At 32.8% G+C, this 20,556-nt stretch overlaps 1 protein-coding gene and 1 long non-coding RNA gene across 2 annotated transcripts in view; one reads left to right on the forward strand and one right to left on the reverse strand.

Moving 5' to 3' along the window:
• Positions 1-839: 839 nt before the first annotated feature.
• Positions 840-20,556, reverse strand: part of LOC116124135 — a 28,270-nt gene continuing 8,553 nt past the window's right edge. The window contains exon 6 of the long non-coding RNA XR_004127167.1: positions 840-896. This is a non-coding gene — a long non-coding RNA (uncharacterized LOC116124135). The remainder of the gene's footprint in view (positions 897-20,556) is intronic.
• LOC116124134 (probable transmembrane ascorbate ferrireductase 4) lies at positions 10,276-12,078 on the forward strand. Its single transcript, XM_031409851.1, has 4 exons — positions 10,276-10,573; positions 10,668-10,719; positions 10,819-11,015; positions 11,658-12,078. Exons 1-4 carry the CDS (start codon positions 10,424-10,426, stop codon positions 12,009-12,011), a joined length of 753 nt encoding a protein of 250 aa, XP_031265711.1. The 5' UTR covers positions 10,276-10,423; the 3' UTR covers positions 12,012-12,078.

Genomic DNA, 20,556 nt, shown 5'->3' on the forward strand with positions numbered 1-20,556 from the left:
CGATAGATCTTATATTTGAGATACTATCTAGATTAGTGTAATACTGAGTTATCAATGAATACACCTCTTCTGTTATTCTAGAATTCTCGAGGTTGCAATGAACTGCTTTTTGTTCTGTTATGAGTATGTGTGTGTGACTGACTGAGAAGTCTGGGTAGGTTCGCAACAAAATGTAAGAGAGGGAAAATAGACAGTACCGACTTAATAAATAGGAAGCATGTTTAAAGGAAATCTAGCACGCAAAACGAGGGAGTGATGTAAATGCTGCGGGTGTCAAACCCCACCCAGCAAAGTGAATGTTCCAAATGAAACCACGCACAGACAACTGGGATGCTATTCAGTATAAAACTGTTAAACTGCAATAGAAGGGATCTAGTTAAAAGAATATAAAGTTATAATGAGATAATCAATGGCCCATCTAAATTTAAATTTAAAACGGTATATTTTCTGCATACTAAGGGATCATCCCTACGGAAATGATACATCATTTACTACTTTGATGCAACTATACAGAACTGCCTAAAGAGTATACTAGTAAAAGGCAGTGACACCATTGATAGGACATTGATAGAAGAAAGAAGATAGTATTTAAGATTGTGTTTCACATCATACCGCAGAAAGTAATTGTGCTTTACGAAACCATGAACATCATCATTTCGCATACTTTGAACTCTAGATTGGAAGCTCTTCTCCCATGCATAGCATCTGAAACATTTCCACATAGTGTTGAAAATCACTATCAAACATAAAACTTTTCAGAAATCTAAAGGCAATGCTTGTAAACAATCATACTTTACGGTGTCATGCAGCCAGAATTTCATTCATGAGGCTGACTCTTTTGTCAGTCCGTTGCAGTCCTTCCTAGTCAGTTTTCGCATTTTGCTAATGACGATTGTCTGTTCCATAAACCAATGAGAAAATTATATAGGATAATTAATGAAAGACGAGAAAAATGTTAAGCTTGAAGAACACTGATTATATCTACATTTCCTGATTTAAGCTTAGTTCAACGAAGGGCACAAAAATAGGCACGAGAATGTCTCACAAATACAATGTTTTAGCCAGGGTAGAGCAGATGTTAAGTGCATGGTGAAAATTGCAAATGGTAATTTACTATCAAAAACTGATATCCTTTACTTATGCTCTAACAGTAGTTTTAGCCTTAGAAAGTAGTAGCATGTACTTTGGTACACACAGTTTTACTAGAAAGTTACTACGTTCATGACAAAACAAGATCTGCAGAAATAATGACAGAGATTTGACAAGGACAGAAATTTCTTACCTGTACTGGGACCATGAGCATTAGCATCAGTGATCCAAGGAGTGAAGCAACACCTAGTTGCTGGTAAAGAAGAACCATAGCTATTGTGATACGGAATGGAGCTGACCATAACCCATGAAGTTGTTGGCTTATTTGCTGAAAGAAGTTAAGGATGCATTAGTAAAAATTCAATCCCCTTTCCCCCACCCCAACCCAGGCATCTGGAAACGGTGGTAAAAAAAAAGGGAAGTAACCATAGCAGAGTTGCAGATTGTGGCAACATCACTTTCTATCACTGGAAATCTTGAAATGTATCACATCATGTTAGATCATTGCATCTGCATTTAAATGTGCCTTGGATGTTTCTTGCTAAGTGAACCAGCGATTCAGTTTAAATTATGTTGCCAATCAAAAAGTGACACTAGGACTATCGTGCAATCATCTAACTCAAACCACCGATAAGCAACTAAGGACTTTATGATGCTGCCATGCTGCTCTAAGATCAGACTTGTATGCTTTAACCACTACTGGAAAGCTTGATAAGTTATCACCTAACCAAAAAGCTTGAATAAATAGGTACTAGTCCAACAGTAGCATTTACTATATAAGTTCTAACAAACACCTTTTTGACCAAAGTATAAGTTGAAAATTGTTGTAGTTAATCATGCAAAATCTTACAGATATTGCATGATTAAGTGTATAAATCTATAATAGGATATTAAGATTGTAATCAATAAATATTAGGAACAAATCTGTAAAATAGGAAGTTAGAATATTTATTTCCTAGATTAAATTATTTATTTTCTAGATTAATTATTTATTTTCCTATATATATTGATGTATAATTTGTCAATACAATATAAAAAATATTACAATCAGTTCTCTGTTTGTAACATGGTATCAGAGCAATTCTAGGTTGGTTTTTTTTTTTCAATTCGTTTTTTTTTCTTTTCTGCCGAAGTGAGCATTATTTGTGAGTCACCCTGGAGAGTGCCCTTCCCGGCTTCGTCTTGTTATTTTCGGAAATTCTGTGTGACTAGTTCCTCAGTATCTCAGCCAGGTCAGAACAGTTTTGTTGGTATCAGTTTTGTTGGTTTCTGTTGGTATAGAGTTTGTTCTTTGAAGAGTTTTTTTTTGTTGGCTATTTTCGTCTTCTTACCATGACTGATAAGTCTATAATTGATATGGTTCCTGTAATGTCAAAAATTACGGAACATAAGCTTAATGGGTCTGATAACTATTTTGATTGGAGTAAGACAATTCGTCTTTATTTGCGAAGCATTGGTAAAGATGATCATCTCACCAAAAATTCGTCTGAAGACGATTCAAAGCAAACATGGTTGAGAGAGGATGCCCGGTTGTTCTTGCAGATACGGAACTCCATCAACAGTGATGGATTTTGGCATTTCTACGTCTTCTTCTGGATGGGTTTATTTGTGTCAGCTTGTTTGGAGCTCAGGTTTTACTCTTCAATCCCCTCTATCTTTAGTCGTAATTTTTCTTTATTTCGTAGTCCTTCGAATTTTGAATGCAAGTTTATGAATTTTCTGCAAAATTGAGAAAATAATTGATGTAGAGTAGTATGGTTAATGGTAATGCCTCATTGCGGTCCCATAGAAATTCTTTCCAGAAGTTTAAATTGAGAAGCAACATAATAATACATTATTATCTTAAACAGACATCCTTCCAAAGAATCAACCCAAAAATAATGAAACAAATGGGCCACAAGATGGCCCAATAAAAGCAGAGAAAGAGACCTCTGCCTCTCTGCTAATCAGAAAAGTACAATGGATATTTAAGTACAAGGCTTCATTTCTCGTGTCGCTAAATTCCCATTCTTTCTTAAGTACACTCACAATAAATACTTTCGTTTACTGTACAACAAATTTTTTTGGGATGGTTAATAACTTTACTGATATTAAGATTAGCTTTGGTTATTATAACAATGAAGAGAATAGTATAACAATGTTGCAATTACTTTGATTGAAATTGCAGTGGATAGTGGGCTTCTGAGCTTTTGGCATCGAGGGGAGGTACGTGCATCAAGAATTGTGTATTGCCGTGGCATATTTTCCTTGTCTCTACACATATGGTTGCTGTGGCGACTGCAGAACAGGTCTTTTAAGAAACTGACATTTTTACAAAGCAGAAGAAGTGTATCAACATGTCTAGAATCCATGGTTGTTAATAGTTTAGGACTGGGGTTAGCCTTGCTTAGTGGTATTATAATTTCACGCTATTTCGCCCAGTACCATGTTCACCAAACTAAACTCAAGTACTCAAATTCCGGGCTTCTCTTCTTGATGAAAGAAGAGAAATGATAGATCGAATAATTATAGATTCATGTAGAAGTATGTTTTATGTGCTAAGTGTTCATTTGTTTTTTGACAGTAAAGTTGATAGATATAACTAAAAGTTTTGGTAACATTGTGGAACAAAATGATGATGGCTCTGAATTTCCACATATTATGTGGAGCTTTTAACTTTTACTGGCAAATTTACTGTAAAGAGTTAAAACGAAAATTTACTATAAAGTAAAACGATTTTGCGGTGCAATGCATATAGAAGACTTGACCAAGAACTTCCAATTTATTATATTTTCAGAAGGAAAAGATAAAGAAAGAAGTCAAGGAGTTTGTTTTATGTGTTAAATGGTGGAAGTACAGTGAAACACCTACTAGAATCTATCTAGTATGACCCTAAAATGAAGGTATTTGTTAATATACTGAGTCACTAGTTTCATTTTATTTAAAAATTTTATAACCTAGGATCAGTGATCCAAGGTATCACAAATCCCACATTGGAAGCGCGTCGGGGAGATCTTAAGCTTATAAGGGGGAGTCCCTCCACCAAATGGGTTAGCCTTTGAATGTGAAACTCTCACCTATGAGACTGGTATCAGCGTAGACTCGATCTTCTTTCAGTGTTCGGTCAAATGCCCACAGAAGGAGTGTCTGCGTGTGATAATGGGTCTGGTTGAGAGTGAGATGGATGAGTTGACAGGGCATCCACGTGTGATAATGAATCCCCACAAGAGTAAGATGGTGGGTAGGCAGGGTCTCCCATTGTGATGATTGGGTGGGGTGTGAATGTTACGGATCCCACATCAAAAGTGTATTCTATTGAATTTTTACTAATTAGCAGTAAACCACAGCAAATAAAATAGTGCAAGAATGCAACAAAATAGTAGAAGAATTGAGAGACAACAGCAAAACACAACGATACAATAGTAAAAAGCAACCACCAATAGCAAAACACAACAAACACAACAGCGTCAAGGCGTGCAAGCACTATCCTTAAAATCATTTCGCCCCTGGAAGGATCTTCTCAATGCAAATGGCTTAGATACAGACCGGCCTCCAGGATACAATGACGCTTCCATTTAAAGTGCCTTTAATAGAAACTTAGAACAGTATAAGTAAAATAGAAGTGGTGAGGAGAGCTGGAAAAATAAAAATGTAGAGGCAAGATGAATTCTCTCAAGTAGGAAAATTGTCACTGCATAAAAGAGAATAAACACCCCCTTTTATACTTGCCTCTACTATGTAACAACCATTTTTTTAATTTTAAGATTGAATCTACCCAACTTTATAACAACCATTTTTAATTAAAAAAATGAAATTGCCCAGCCATGATGAATTGTAAAGTAACTGAAGCAATTGCAATTGCATTCAAGTCATAATATTCCAAAATTTTAATTACATTCAAATCATAACAGTCCAAAAATTTAATTAAAAAATTGGTATTTTGAAATACCATAATAGCCCAGCTTTTATAACAATCCCCCACATATTTCAAATAACCAATCACCACTGATTATAGAATTTAATGTTTATTAGTTGGTGTCTTTCGGACTGTGAACCAATCATTGAGCAACTAAATATGAGTTACAGAAATTTGGTGAAACTAAGTTTCGATGAACCAAAATTTCTTTATGTAATTCAGAGGATTAGTTCCTTATACTAAATTCTCTACATTGTATACTGTTCTGCATGTATCACTTTGGCCCTATGCTAGCCTGGATTTCATGGTGCTCTAAGATGCTTCCTAAGCTCTCATAGGAATCGACCAAATTCCACACTCACATAGGTGAACCTCCATAAGGTGTGAATTGCAGTTTTTCACACCGGTATTATGTTGGCTATGGATTTCATTAAGAGTAATTTTACTCACCTTATTCACTGCAATCAGTATTATCTCGCCATAGGGAGGACTCTCTATATATAAATTTGATAATACTTATCAAGACAACAGGACTTGTTATTACCCTTATGAACCTACTTCTTAGGATCTCCAATCAATAGGTAGGTTACCATCACTCTTGCCTTATGTTTAGGCATAGTCCCATCCCCCTTAACGTGTATTCCACTGATCTCCTACTTAGTGGTTTAGTGAGGATTGGCCAAATTTAACTCGGACTTCACAAAATCTAACTCACTATCCTAGATTCTAGCAGCTACTTTATAATGGTATTTCTTATCCAGATATGTCGCTTTTCCATTAAAATTTTGCTCTTTGCTCTCGCTATTGCGGCCTAACAATCACAATGGATTGATAATGAAACAGAAGGGTAGTTTCAATGGGAAGATCTGTTAAGAAATTCCTTAACCACTCAGTCTCAGAACATACTTGTTCTAAGGCGATAAGCTCAGACTCCATGGTAGACTGAGCATGCAAGTTTGTTTGGAAGACTTCCATGACACACCACCTCCACCAAGTGTAAAGATATAACCACTTGTAGATTTTATTTCATCAAATCTAATATCCAATTGGCATTGGAATATCCTTCTAATATATGTGTTGTACTTCCAAACGTTGGCCCATAATCAATGGCGCCCTTCAAATATCTAATAACTCTATCTAATGCTATCCAGTGACTTTTATCAAGATTATGAGTATACCTACTCATCTAGTGAACGCATAAGCAATATCAGGCCTCATACTATTCATTAAGTACATAAGGCTACCAATGATTTGGGCATATCATTTTGACTCACACTGTATTGTATATTTTTCTTAAGTTGAGTATTTCCATTATAAGGAGTTGAGATAGTTTACGGTCTAAATACCCAAATTTTTTTAAGAAATTTTCAACATAGTGCTATTGTGAAACTTAATACCATCATTTATCTTAATGATTTTAATCCCAAGAATACATTTGTCTCTCCCATATCCTCATATTAAAATTGAGGCTAGAACTCTTTACTCTTAGTCTTAACTATCACATCCATATTAGCACTAAATATTAATATGTCATCAACTAGAGACATATTATCACATAAGTGTTGTCTTCAAATGATTTATAATATACACATTTATCTGAATCATTAATTGTACAACCATTTGAGATTAACACTCATTGTTTTGGTGCTTGTTTAAGTCCATAAAGAGACTTTACCATTTGCACACTTTATACTCATTACTTGGGATAACACAACCCTCTGGTTACTTCATAAATTTCTTCATCCAGGTCTCTATTAAGAAAAACTGTCTCTATTAAGAAAACGTCTTTACATCTATTTGATGTATATGTAATTTGTAATTGTAGCTAAAGCAATTAACACTCTAGTTGATGCTATTCTTTTTACAAGAGCATAAGTGTCAAAATAATCTATACTTTCTTTTGTGTATAACCTTGACAACCAACCTTGCCTTGTATTTATCAATTGATCCATCAGTCTTTAATTCTTTTTAAATATCTTTTGCACCCATTTGTTTTGTTCTTGGAGGCAAATTAACTACTTCCCATGTATGATTACTCATAATGGACTCATTTCATTATTTACTAGGGCGAGCATGGGTAGCGGGTAGACCCGGAACTGACACTGTGTGGGTAGGTTCTGATTCTATTTTTTGGAACTGATACTGTGGCGGTTCCTGTTCCGGTTCCTACATGTGGAGATCGGAACCGAAGCTGGACCTGAAAAAGAACCTGCAGCGATTACCCTGTTTTAGACCCTGGGTTGAAATAAATATCTGAGAAGAATGAGGGTTTATTGTAGTTTACATATAAAAAAATTAAATGGAAAAAGTTAAATTTCTACAATAACCTAATTAATATATACAATTATACTTATTACTATAAACTATACCGTATAAAAATTTAATATTTATAATATATTAATATTAAAGTTTTGATTAATTAAGTGTATAATGGAATTAGGACCAATTAAAAGTATTTTAATGTTATTAAAGAATTATTTTTGAATAAAATAGTTATTTGATTGAATGATAATATAATATCTAATTATTTCCTCAATTATCAGTTCTAAGTATATATGTAGTAAATTAGTAATTAATTAATTATATAAATAAATTGATAAACATTAATCACATTACTAGTTAAATGATTACTTAATCAATTATAACATTACATTATAGTTAATGATTACTTATTAATTATAAGTTTATAACATTACATTATAATTTAGTACATTACTTAATTAAATAATTAGAAATTTAATTAATTATAACATTACATTATAGATTTATAGTATAATTACTTAATTATTAAATATTACATTATAAAAATGTATACTTAATTAATGATTAGTTAATTATTATAACTTCCATTATAGACATTAGTACAATACTTAATTAAATGATTAAAAATTTAATTAATTATAATATTCTAAAGTTATAAATATGATTACTTAATTCATTAAACATTACATTATATTATGATCACATAATTAATTATAACATTACATTATATTATGATCACATAATTAATTATAACATTACATAATAAATGATTACTTATTACTATGACATATATTATAAACATGATAATTTACTACATTAGCACAATCTTATTAAATATTAGAAATTTAATTAATTATAACATTACATTATGAATTTATATTATGATTACTTATTAATTATAACATTACGTTATAAACAAATGATTACTTAATTAATGATTAGTTAATTAGTTATAACATTCCATTATAAACATCAATACAATACTTAATTAAATATTAGAAATTAATTGATTGTAATATTATATTAAAGATTTATAGTATGATTACTTATTCACTATAACATACATTTAGTATGCTCACATATTTAATTATAACATTATATAATGAAATGACTACTTAATAATTATGACATTATATTATAACATTAGTAATTTACAAATTAGTACAATACCTAATTAAATGATTAGTGTTGTAGATAATCCTGTACGTGACATTTTATCTGTGTCGGTTTCTACAATTGCATCCGAGTCAACATTTTCAACGAGTGGTCAGATTGTTGAAGACAGAAGATGTTCTTTAACTGATAAGATGATTGAAGTGATAACGTGTTTACGGGATTGGACTCATGCAGAAAGAAGACTACAACAGCACCCTGAAGATCCCGAACTACTTGAACTCTTTAGGAATACATATTTGAATAATGTAACTAGTGTTGACGATGAAATTGAAGATGAATAATTTAATAAAAAAATTTATTTAATTTTTTGTTTGTGAAGCGTGAATGTGTGAAATGTGAATGTTACATTTATGTTAAAAATTAACATTAACTATTAATTTATTATTTTTTAAAATTAATTAAAATTTTAGAAACTTACTAATCAACCCCTAAAAAATACTAAAAACCCCTTATAAAATTTCGTTTTGCCCCAAAAATATAAAAAAAAATTGAGGGGGGAAAATAAAATTTTTCAAACTCTGTGGGACCGGTCCTAGGACCGGTCCTGGGTCGATGGGACCAGTCCCGACCAGGCCTAAGGCCTGGTCCGGGTCCTGGTTTTTCTCATGGGCCTGGACCGGTCCCAGGCCCATGAGAGACTGGTCCCATTTGGGACCAGTCTCAAGGGACCGGTCCCTTGCCCAACTCTACATTCTTGTACTAGTCTTCATTTCTACGTTTCCTTTTGGGATATTATCAATTAAGGTACAACCTTTTAAGACTAGCTACAATTAGGGGACATCTAAAAACGATAAAACAATTTAGATGTCTTTGATTTTTTTTTCTTCATGACTTTTTTAAGTGAATTTAGTTCTTCAATCTAAATCTAATATGTTTTGAAAAAAAAAAAAAAAAAAAAAAAAAAAAAACCAAAACCAATTTTTTTTTCAAAGGAAATCGAAAAAGCAAAAAATTAAGAAATTAAAAACTAAAAGAAATTTTAATAAAATAAAAAAACTATTATTTTGTAAAAAAAAGATAATTTAAATATTTTATTTATTTTTTTAATTATTATTTATAATTTGATAATTATAGTTTTTATTATTTATTTTATAAACAAAAATAATTTAAATTTATTCAATTACGTCTTTACCCTTATATAAAGTTAATTTTAACCCTAACATTGAATACTAAACTGTAAGGTAATATTTAATGTAAAACAATTTTTTTATATAAATAAATACTTATTTGTATTTATTATATTAAAGTAGAAGATTTCAAATAAAGTACATGGATCCTTGAAAGAAACGGCACTTAATATTTATGTGCAAACATTACACACGAGTTACGAAATCTTCCCAGCAGAAGTCAAAGTGCTGAAAATGGGGTGCAGCTCGGAGCCATTTAATTCAGAAAATTTTAATAATTATATTAATACCCGTACGATATTAATCAATTTATACTAATACATTAATTAACTTTTCTGCTTTTCTTTTCATTCCATTCTCATATAACGAGAAGTTGTTTGACTAAAGGGTCCAAGGGAAAAGCACCCATTCCTTTCATTGTTCCTTTTTTTATAGCTTTCAATTCTTATTGTATAAATATATTTCAAAAAATTAGTAATTAAAAAAAAATTATAATTTTTTAATTTCAGTAAAATTCATTAAAATCTGTACATATTTTAATTAATCAACTTTCTGAAAAAGATATATTCTTTATTTTCTTTTTCTTTTTTATTACATCAATTAGTGGAGTGGAACTGTGGAAGTGCTTTTGCCCAACTCACAATGCTGCATTGGCAGTTTAAAATAGTAGAATACGTTATATTATTATTCATCATCAATCCTTTCCAAATTAATAAACAACTTTTAGAAAAAGCACTTCTTTACTCCACTCCACTGCAAATAGTGCTTGCTTTGGGACTAGTGCTATGGTAGATCCAGAGCTCAGTTGTCGGTGGCTCTAAACAATCCACTCTCACCTCAAACTAAAACTGCAGCCCACAACAAACACTCCCACATGGCCACTCTCTCTGCCTCACTACTTCCACTCTTGTTCATTGCAAGAATATCAGGGCTTATAGTTGCAAGTTTGGTCATTTTATGGGCTCTTGCTTTCCAGTCTAGTTTCCTTCCTCCTTCTTCTTCTCAGGAAGACCTCGTTTATGCGGTAACTACTCTCTTTTTCTGCATGCGTGTTTTTTCTTTCTTTAACAGCATAATTCAAGAGCTAAAAATGGTGTGGGGTTTCCTTGTTTTAACAGGTTCTTCATCCTTTGTTGATGGTGATCGGTTTCATTATCATCAGTGGAGAAGGTAGTGATGACATGTAATACTATATTGCAGTTAATTGTAGCAAGAAAATGCGTGATTAGGAAAATGGGGTTTGAGTGTTGTCTGTTTTTGGTTGTCCAGCAATTCTGGTGCACAGATGGTTGCCTGGCTCTAGACATTTTAAGAAATCAGTACATTTATGTCTTCAAGGAGTGGCTTTAGCTTCTGGGATCTTTGGAATTTGGACAAAGTTCCATGGCCAAGATGGAGTTGTGGCTAATTTCTACAGTCTTCATTCTTGGATGGGTTTAATTTGTGTCAGCTTGTTTGGAGCTCAGGTTTTACTCTTCAATCCCCTCTATCTTTAGTCGTAATTATTCTTTAATTTCGTAGTCCTTTGAATTTTATGAATGCAAGTTATGAATTTTCTGCAAAATTGAGAAAATAATTGATGTAGAGTAGTATGGTGAATGGTAATGGCGTAATGCCCTCATTGCGGTCCCATAGAAATTCTTTCCAGAAGTTTAAATTGAGAAGCAACATAATAATACATTATTATCTTAAACAGAAGCAGATTTATTTAAAATTTTTTTTTTTTTTTTTGGGGGGGGGGGGGAGATGATATTTTCAATAGTTTTGTAACGTGTAGGGTATCATTCTCCTGCAAAAGAATCAACCCATAAAATAATGAAACAAATGGGCCACAAGATGGCCCAAAGAAGAAGCAGAGAAAGAGACCTCTGGCTCTCTGCTAATCAGAAAAGTACAATGGATATTTAAGTACAAGGCTTCATTTCTCGTGTCGCTAAATTCCCATTCTTTCTTAAGTACACTCACAAATGAATACTTTCGTTTTACTGTACAACAAATTTTTTTGGGATGGTTAATAAACTTTACTGATATTAAGATTAGCTTTGGTATTATATAACAATGAAGAGAATAGTATAACAATGTTGCAATTACTTTGATTGAAATTGCAGTGGATAGTGGGCTTCTTGAGCTTTTGGCATCGAGGGGAGGTACGTGCATCAAGAATTAGTGTATTGCCGTGGCATATTTTCCTTGGTCTCTACACATATGGGTTGGCTGTAGCGACTGCAGAAACAGGTCTTTTAGAGAAACTGACATTTTTACAAAGCAGAAGAAGTGTATCTAAACGATGTCTAGAATCCATGGTTGTTAATAGTTTAGGACTGGGGTTAGCCTTGCTTAGTGGTATTATAATATTCACGGCTATTTCGCCCAAGTACCATGTTCACCAAACTAAACTCAAGTACTCAAATTCCGGGGCTTCTCTTCTTGATGAAAGAAGAGAAAATGATAGATCGAGATAATTATAAGATTCAATTGTAGAAGTATGTTTTATGTGCTAAAGTTGTTCATTTGTTTTTTGACAGTAAAGTTGATAGATATATAACTTAAAAGTTTTGGTAACATTGTGGAACAAAATGATGATGGCTCTGAGATTTCCACATATTATGTGGAGCTTTTAACTTTTACTGGCAAATTTACTGTAAAGAGTTAAAACGAAAATTTACTATAAAGAGTAAAACGATTTTGCGGTGCAATGCAATATAAGAAGACTTGACCAAGAACTTCCAATTTATTATTATTTTCAGAAAGGAAAAGATAAAGAAAGAAGGTCAAGGAGTTTGTTTTATGTGTTAAATGGGTGGAAGTACAAGTGAAACAACTACTAGAATCTATCTAGTATGACCCTAAAATGAAGGTGATTTGTTATAATACTGAGTCACTAGTTTCATTTTTATTTAAAAAATTTATAACCTAGGATCAGTGATCCAAGGTATCACAAATCCCACATTGGAAGCGCGTCGGGGAGATCTTAAGCTTATAAGGGGGAGTCCCTCCACCAAATGGGTTAGCCTTTTGAATGTGAAACTCTCAACCTATGAGACTGGTATCAGCGTAGACTCGAATCGTCTTTCAGTGTTCGGTCAAATGCCCACAGAAAGGAGTGTCTGCGTGTGATAATGGGTCTGGTTGAGAGTGAGATGGATGAGTTGACAGGGCATCCACGTGTGATAATGAATCCACACAAGAGTAAGATGGATGGGTAGGCAGGGTCTCCCAATTGTGATGATTGGGTGGGGGTGAAATGTTACGGATCCCACATCAAAAGTGTATTCTATTGAATTTTTAACAATAATTAGCAGTAAACCAACAGCAATAAAATAGTGCAAGAATAGCAACAAAATAGTAGAAGAATAGTAGAGAGACAACAGCAAAACAACAACGATACAATAGTAAAATAGCAACAAACACAATAGCAAAACAGCAACAAACACAACAGCGTCAAGGCGTGCAAAAGCACTATCCTTAAAATCAGATTTTCGCCCCACTGGAAGGATCTTCTCAATGCAAATGGCTTAGATACAGACCGGCCTCCAGGATACAATGACGAGCTTCCATTTAAAGTGCACTCTTTAATAGAAACTTAGAACAGTATAAGATAAAATAGAAGTGGTGAAGGAGAGCTGGAAAAAATAAAAATGTAGAGGCAAGATGAATTCTCTCAAGTAGGAAAATTGTCACTGCATAAAAGAGAATAAAACACCCCCTTTTATACTTGCCTCTTACATGTAACAACCATTTTTTTAATTATTAAGATTGAATCTACCCAACTTTTATAACAACCATTTTTAATTAAAAAAAATGAAATTGCCCAGCCATGATTTGAATTGTAAAGTAACTGAAGCAATTGCAATTGCATTCAAGTCATAATAGTCCAAAATTTTAATTACATTCAAATCATAACAGTCCAAAAATTTAATTAAAAAATTGGTATTTTGAAATACCATAATAGCCCAGCTTTTATAACAATCCCCCACATATTTCAAAATAACCAATCACCACTGATTATAGAATTTAATGTTTATTAGTTGGTGTCTTTCGGACTGTGAACCAATCATTGAGCAACTAAATATGAGTTACAGAAATTTGGTGAAACTAAGTTTCGATGAACCAAAAATTTCTTTATGTAATTCAGAGGATTAGTTCCTTATACTAAATTCTCTACATTGTATACTGTTCTGCAGTTTAGCACTTTATGGCCCTATGCTAGCCTGGATTTCATGGGTGCTCTAGAGATGCTTGCCTAAGCTCTCATAGGAATCGACCAAATTCCACACTCACATAGGTGAACCTCCATAAGGTGTGAATTGCAGTTTTTCACACCGGTATTTATGTTGGCTATGGATTTCATTAAGAGTAATTTTACTCAACCTTATTCACTGCAATCAGTATTATCTCGCCATAGGGAGGACTCTCTATAGATAAAATTTGATAATACTTATCAAGACAACAAGTGACTTGTTATTACCCTTATGAACCTACTTCTTAGGATCTCCAATCACATAGGTAGGGTTACCATCACTCTTGCCTTATGTTTAGGCATAAGTCCCATCCCCCTTAACGTGTATTCCACTGATCTCCTACTTAGTGGTTTAGTTAGAGGATTGGCCAAATTTAACTCTGACTTCACAAAATCTAAGCTCACTATCCTAGATTCTAGCAGCTACTTTATAATGGTATTTCTTATCCAGATATGTCTGCTTTTCCATTATAAATTTTGCTCTTTGCTCTCGCTATTGCGGCCTAACAATCACAATGGATTGATAATGAAACAGAAGGGTAGTTTCAATGGGAAGATCTGTTAAGAAATTCCTTAACCACTCAGTCTCAGAACATACTTGTTCTAAGGCGATAAGCTCAGACTCCATGGTAGACTGAGCTATGCAAGTTTGTTTGGAAGACTTCCATGACACAACACCTCCACCAAGTGTAAAGATATAACCACTTGTAGATTTTATTTCATCAGAATCTAATATCCAATTGGCATTGGAATATCCTTCTAATATATGTGGTGTACTTCCAAACGTTAGCCCATAATCAATGGCGCCCTTCAAATATCTAATAACTCTATCTAATGCTATCCAGTGACTTTTATCAAGATTATGAGTATACCTACTCAATCTAGTGACAGCATAAGCAATATCAGGCCTCATACTATTCATTAAGTACATAAGGCTACCAATGATTTGGGCATATCTATTTTGACTCACACTGTATTGTATATTTTTCTTAAGTTGAGTATTTCCATTATAAGGAGTTGAGATAGGTTTACTGTCTAAATACCCAAATTTTTTTAAGAAATTTTCAACATAGTGCTATTGTGATAACTTAATACCATCATTTATCTTAATGATTTTAATCCCAAGAATAACATTTGTCTCTCCCATATCCTTCATATTAAAATTTGAGGCTAGAAACTCTTTACTCTTTAGTCTTAACTATCACATCCATATTAGCACTAAATATTAATATGTCATCAACATAGAGACATATTATCACATAAGTGTTGTCTTCAAATGATTTATAATATACACATTTATCTGAATCATTAATTGTACAACCATTTGAGATTAACACGTCATTGTTTTGGTGCTTGTTTAAGTCCATAAAGAGACTTTACCAGTTTGCACACTTTATACTCATTACTTGGGATAACACAACCCTCTGGTTACTTCATATAAATTTCTTCATCCAGGTCTCTATTAAGAAAAACTGTCTCTATTAAGAAAAACTGTCTTTACATCTATTTGATGTATATGTAATTTGTAAATTGTAGCTAAAGCAATTAACACTCTAGTTGATGCTATTCTTTTTACAAGAGCATAAGTGTCAAAATAATCTATATCTTTCTTTTGTGTATAACCTTTGACAACCAACCTTGCCTTGTATTTATCAATTGATCCATCAGTCTTTAATTTCTTTTTAAATATCCATTTGCACCCTATTGGTTTAGTTCTTGGAGGCAAATTAACTACTTCCCATGTATGATTACTCATAATGGACTCAATTTCATTATTTACTAGGGGCGAGCATGGGTAGCGGGTAGACCCGGAACTGACACTGTGTGGGTAGGTTCTGATTCTATTTTTTTGGAACTGATACTGTGCGGTTCCTGTTCCGGTTCCTACATGTGGAGGAATCGGAACCGAAGCTGGAACCTGGAAAAAAGAACCTGCAGCGATTACCCTGTTTTAGAACCTGGGTTGAAATAAATATCTGAGAAGAATGAGGGGTTTATTGTAGTTTTACATATAAAAAAATTAAAATGGAAAAAAGTTAAATTTCTACAATAACCTAATTAAATAAATATACAATTATACTTATTACATATAAACTATACCGTATAAAAAAATTTAATATATTATAATATATTAATATTAAAGTTTTGATTAATTAAGTGTATAATTGGAATTAGGACCAATTAAAAGTATTTTAATGTTATTAAAAGAATTATTTTTGAATAAAATAGTATATTTGATTGAATGATAATATAATATCTAATTATTTACTTCAATTATCAAGTTCTAAGTATATATGTAGTAAATTAGTAATTAATTAATTATATAAAATAAATTGATAAACATTAATACATTACTAGTTAAATGATTACTTAATCAATTATAACATTACATTATAGTTAAATGATTACTTATTAATTATAAGTTTATAACATTACATTAGTAATTTAGTACATTACTTAATTAAATAATTAGAAATTTAATTAATTATAACATTACATTATAGATTTATAGTATAATTACTTAATTAATTATAATATTACATTATAAAAAATGATTACTTAATTAAATGATTAGTTAATTATTATAACATTCCATTATAGACATTAGTACAATACTTAATTAAATGATTAAAAATTTAATTAATTATAATATTACATTAAAGATTTATAATATGATTACTTAATTCATTATAACATTACATTATATTATGATCACATAATTAATTATAACATTACATTATATTATGATCACATAATTAATTATAACATTACATAATTAAATGATTACTTAATTAACTATGACATATATTATAAACATGAATAATTTACTACATTAGCACAATACTTAATTAAATGATTAGAAATTTAATTAATTATAACATTACATTATGAATTTATAGTATGATTACTTAATTAATTATAACATTACGTTATAAACAAATGATTACTTAATTAAATGATTAGTTAATTAGTTATAACATTCCATTATAAACATCAATACAATACTTAATTAAATGATTAGAAATTTAATTGATTGTAATATTATATTAAAGATTTATAGTATGATTACTTAATTCACTATAACATTACATTATAGTATGCTCACATATTTAATTATAACATTATATAATGAAATGACTACTTAATTAATTATGACATTATATTATAAACATTAGTAATTTACTAAATTAGTACAATACCTAATTAAATGATTAGTGTTGTAGATAATCATGTAAAATCTTACAAATATTACATGATTAAGTGTATAAATCTATAATAGGATATTATGATTGTAATCAATGCATATTAGGAACAAATCTGTAAAATAGGAAGTTAGAATATTTATTTCCTAGATTAGATTATTTATTTCCTAGATTAGTTCTTTATTTTCCTATATATATTGATGTATAATTTGTCAATACAATATGAAAAAATATTACAATCAGTTCTCTGTTTGTAACATGGTATCAGAGCAATTCTAGGTTGTTTTCTTTTCAATTTGTTTTTTTTTTTCTGCCCAAGTGAGCATTATTTGTGAGTCACTCTGGAGAGTAGCCGTTTTTTCTCACCGCTTGCCTAGGAAGAAGCCTCTTCTGCCGATCGACCATTCCCTGAACTCCGATCACCCTTCTCAGCTTCGTCTTGTTATTTCCAGCAATTCTGTGTGATTAGTTCCTCAGTATCTCAGCCAGGTCAGAATAGTTTTGTTGGTCTCTGTTGGTATTAGTTTTGTTGGTTTCTGTTGGTATAGAGTTCGTTCTTTGAAGAGTTTTTGTTGGCTATTTTCATCTTCTTACCATGACTGATAAGTCTATAATTGATATGGTTCCTGTAATGTCAAAAATTACGGAACATAAGCTTAATGGGTCTGATAACTATTTTGATTGGAGTAAGACAATTCATTTTTATCTGCGAAGCATTGGTAAAGATGATCATCTCACCAAAGATTCGTCTGAAGACGATTCAAAGCAAACATGGTTGAGAAAGGATGCCCGGTTGTTCTTGCAGATACGGAACTCCATCAACAGTGAGGTACTTGGTTTAATTAATCATTGTGAATATGTGAAGGAATTGATGGACTATCTAGATTTTTTGTATTCTGGGAAAGGGAATGTTTCTCGTATTTTTGATGTATGCAAAGCTTTTTATCAAGCTGAGAAACAAGATAGGTCTCTTACGGCCTATTTTATGGATTTTAAAAGGATATATGAAGAACTTAACATTCTTCTACCGGTGAGTGCTGATGTGAAAGTTCAACAAGCTCAACGAGAGAAAATGACGATTATGAGTTTACTAGCTGGACTCCCTTCTGAGTTTGAATCTGCTAAATCTCAGGTTCTTGCTAGTTTTGAGATCACGTCCTTCCAAGACATATTTACTAGGGTTCTTCATACAGAAAGCACTCCATCTGTTCAATCGAGTAGTGCTCTTGTAAGTCAGAATCATGACACTGGGCGTTCATATAACAGGAGCAATAATAGAGGAGGGGGTTCGAATTATCATGAGAATCGGAGTCAGGAGTCAGGAGGGATTGTGTGCTACTATTGTCATGAACACGGTCATACAAAGCGCACGTGCAGAAAGTTGCAAAATAAGGCCCAGAAACCTCAGTCAGCTCATGTTGCCGCTACTGATACTTCTGAGAAGAAGGTTATATTTCAACTGATGAGTTTGCCAAGTTTTCTCAGTATCAAGAATCATTGAAGTCCTCATCTACTTCCATCACTGCTCTCGCCGAGTCAGGTAAACCAAATACATGTCTTATTTCCTCATCTTCCAAATGGGCCATTGATTTTTGTGCCACTGATCATATGACAAGTAATCGTAGTCTCTTTTCATCATATCAGTCACATAATTCCTCGTCTAATGTTACTTTAGCTGATGGGTCAACTTCTTGTGTTCTTGGGTCTGGGTCTGTTAACCCTACTCCGTTAATTTCCCTATCCTCTGTATTGAGTCTACCACAGTTCACTTTTAATTTAATTTCTATGAGTAAACTCACTCAAGATCTTAAATGTTGCATCTCATTTTTCCCTGATCATTGCCTGTTTCAGGATCTTACGACGAGGCAGATTATTGGTAAAGGACATGAATCTGGAGGGCTTTACATCCTTGACACACAGGTGCCCAGAACCATTGCATGTTCAAGTATTTCGACCCCTTTTGAGGCGCATTGTCGATTAGGACATCCTTCTTTACCATTGTTAAAGAAACTATGTCCTCAGTTTAATAAATTATCTTTGTTAGATTGTGAGTCATGTCAATTTGCCAAACACCACTGTCTTTCTTCAAGTCCAAGAGTCAATAAACGGGCCAGTGTCCCTTTTTAAATTAGTTCATTTAGATGTTTGGGGTCCATGTTCTATTATGTCTAAACCTGGATTTAAATATTTTGTTACCTTTGTTGATGAAAACTCTCGTGTAACTTGGCTTTATTTAATGAAAAATCATTCTGAGTTGTTTTCTCATTTTTGTGCTAAAGTTAAAACTCAATTTAATACTTATGTCTAGACATTAAGAAGCGATAATGCCAAAGAATATTTTTCGAGTTCTTTTCAGTCTTATATGAGCCAGCATGGCATTCTTCATCAATCCTCTTGTGTTGACAAACCGTCCCAAAATGGAGTAGCCGAGAGGAAAAATAGGCACCTTTTTGAAACCGTTCGAGCCCCATTATTTCAAATGCAAGTTCCTAAACAGTTTTGGGCCAATGCAGTTTCCATGACCTATTTTCTAATTAACTGCATGCCTTCCCCTATTTTGAATGGTTCTACTCCTTACAGTGTTCTCTTCCCATCTAAGCCTTTGTTTCCTATTGCCCTAAAGATATTTGGTAGTACTTGTTTTGTTCGTGATGTTCGACCCCAGGTAACCAAGTTAGATCCCAAATCTCTTAAATGTGTTTTTCTAGGTTACTCTCGCCTTCAGAAGGGATATCGATGTTATTGTCCTAGTCTTAATAGATATCTGGTGTCACCTGATGTTACTTTCTTAGAAAACACCCCGTTTTTTCCTACTTCGTCTACTTATACACATCAGGGGGAGGACGATGACTTACTAATCTATACTGCCACATCCTTACCGGCTACTCCCACACCTGAGGCTTCCCCACCTACTGTTCCTCCTCCGGCACCACCACATGTTCGTCCACTACCTCCATTTCGCATTGTCTATTCTCATCGACAGGAACTTCTTGTACTAGTTCCTTCGTCGTTAGACCCAGTCTCCAGTGATCCCGATACCTGTGTTCCTCATCAAGAAGACACTCAGACTTCATGTCCTACCCAAGACTCTTCGTCGTTGGATCCAACCTTGAGTGATCTTGATCTTCCTATTGCTCTTCGGAAAGGTAAACGTCAATGTACTTATCCTATATCTTCATTTGTTTCTTATGATCACCTATCATCTTCTTCTTGTTCTTTTGTGGCATCACTAGACTCTGTCTCCCTTCCTGTAACTGTTCATGAAGCATTATCTCATCCTAGTTGGCGTGATGCTATGATAGAAGAGATAAATGCTTTAGATGTTAATGGTACTTGGAACTTGGTTGACTTACCTACTGGAAAGAAGCCTATTGGATGCAAATGGGTGTTTGTTGTTAAAGTACATCCTGATGGGTCAGTGGCTAGGCTTAAAGCTCGTCTTGTAGCTAAAGGCTATGCCCAAACTTATGGAGTGGATTATTCTGACACTTTTTCCCTTGTGGCTAAATTGACTTCTGTTCGCTTATTTATCTCTATGCCGGCTACTCATTCTTGGCCATTACA

Source organism: Pistacia vera, unplaced genomic scaffold, assembly GCF_008641045.1.
Source record: "Pistacia vera cultivar Batoury unplaced genomic scaffold, PisVer_v2 Contig15, whole genome shotgun sequence".
Taxonomy (NCBI): Eukaryota; Viridiplantae; Streptophyta; class Magnoliopsida; order Sapindales; family Anacardiaceae; genus Pistacia; species Pistacia vera.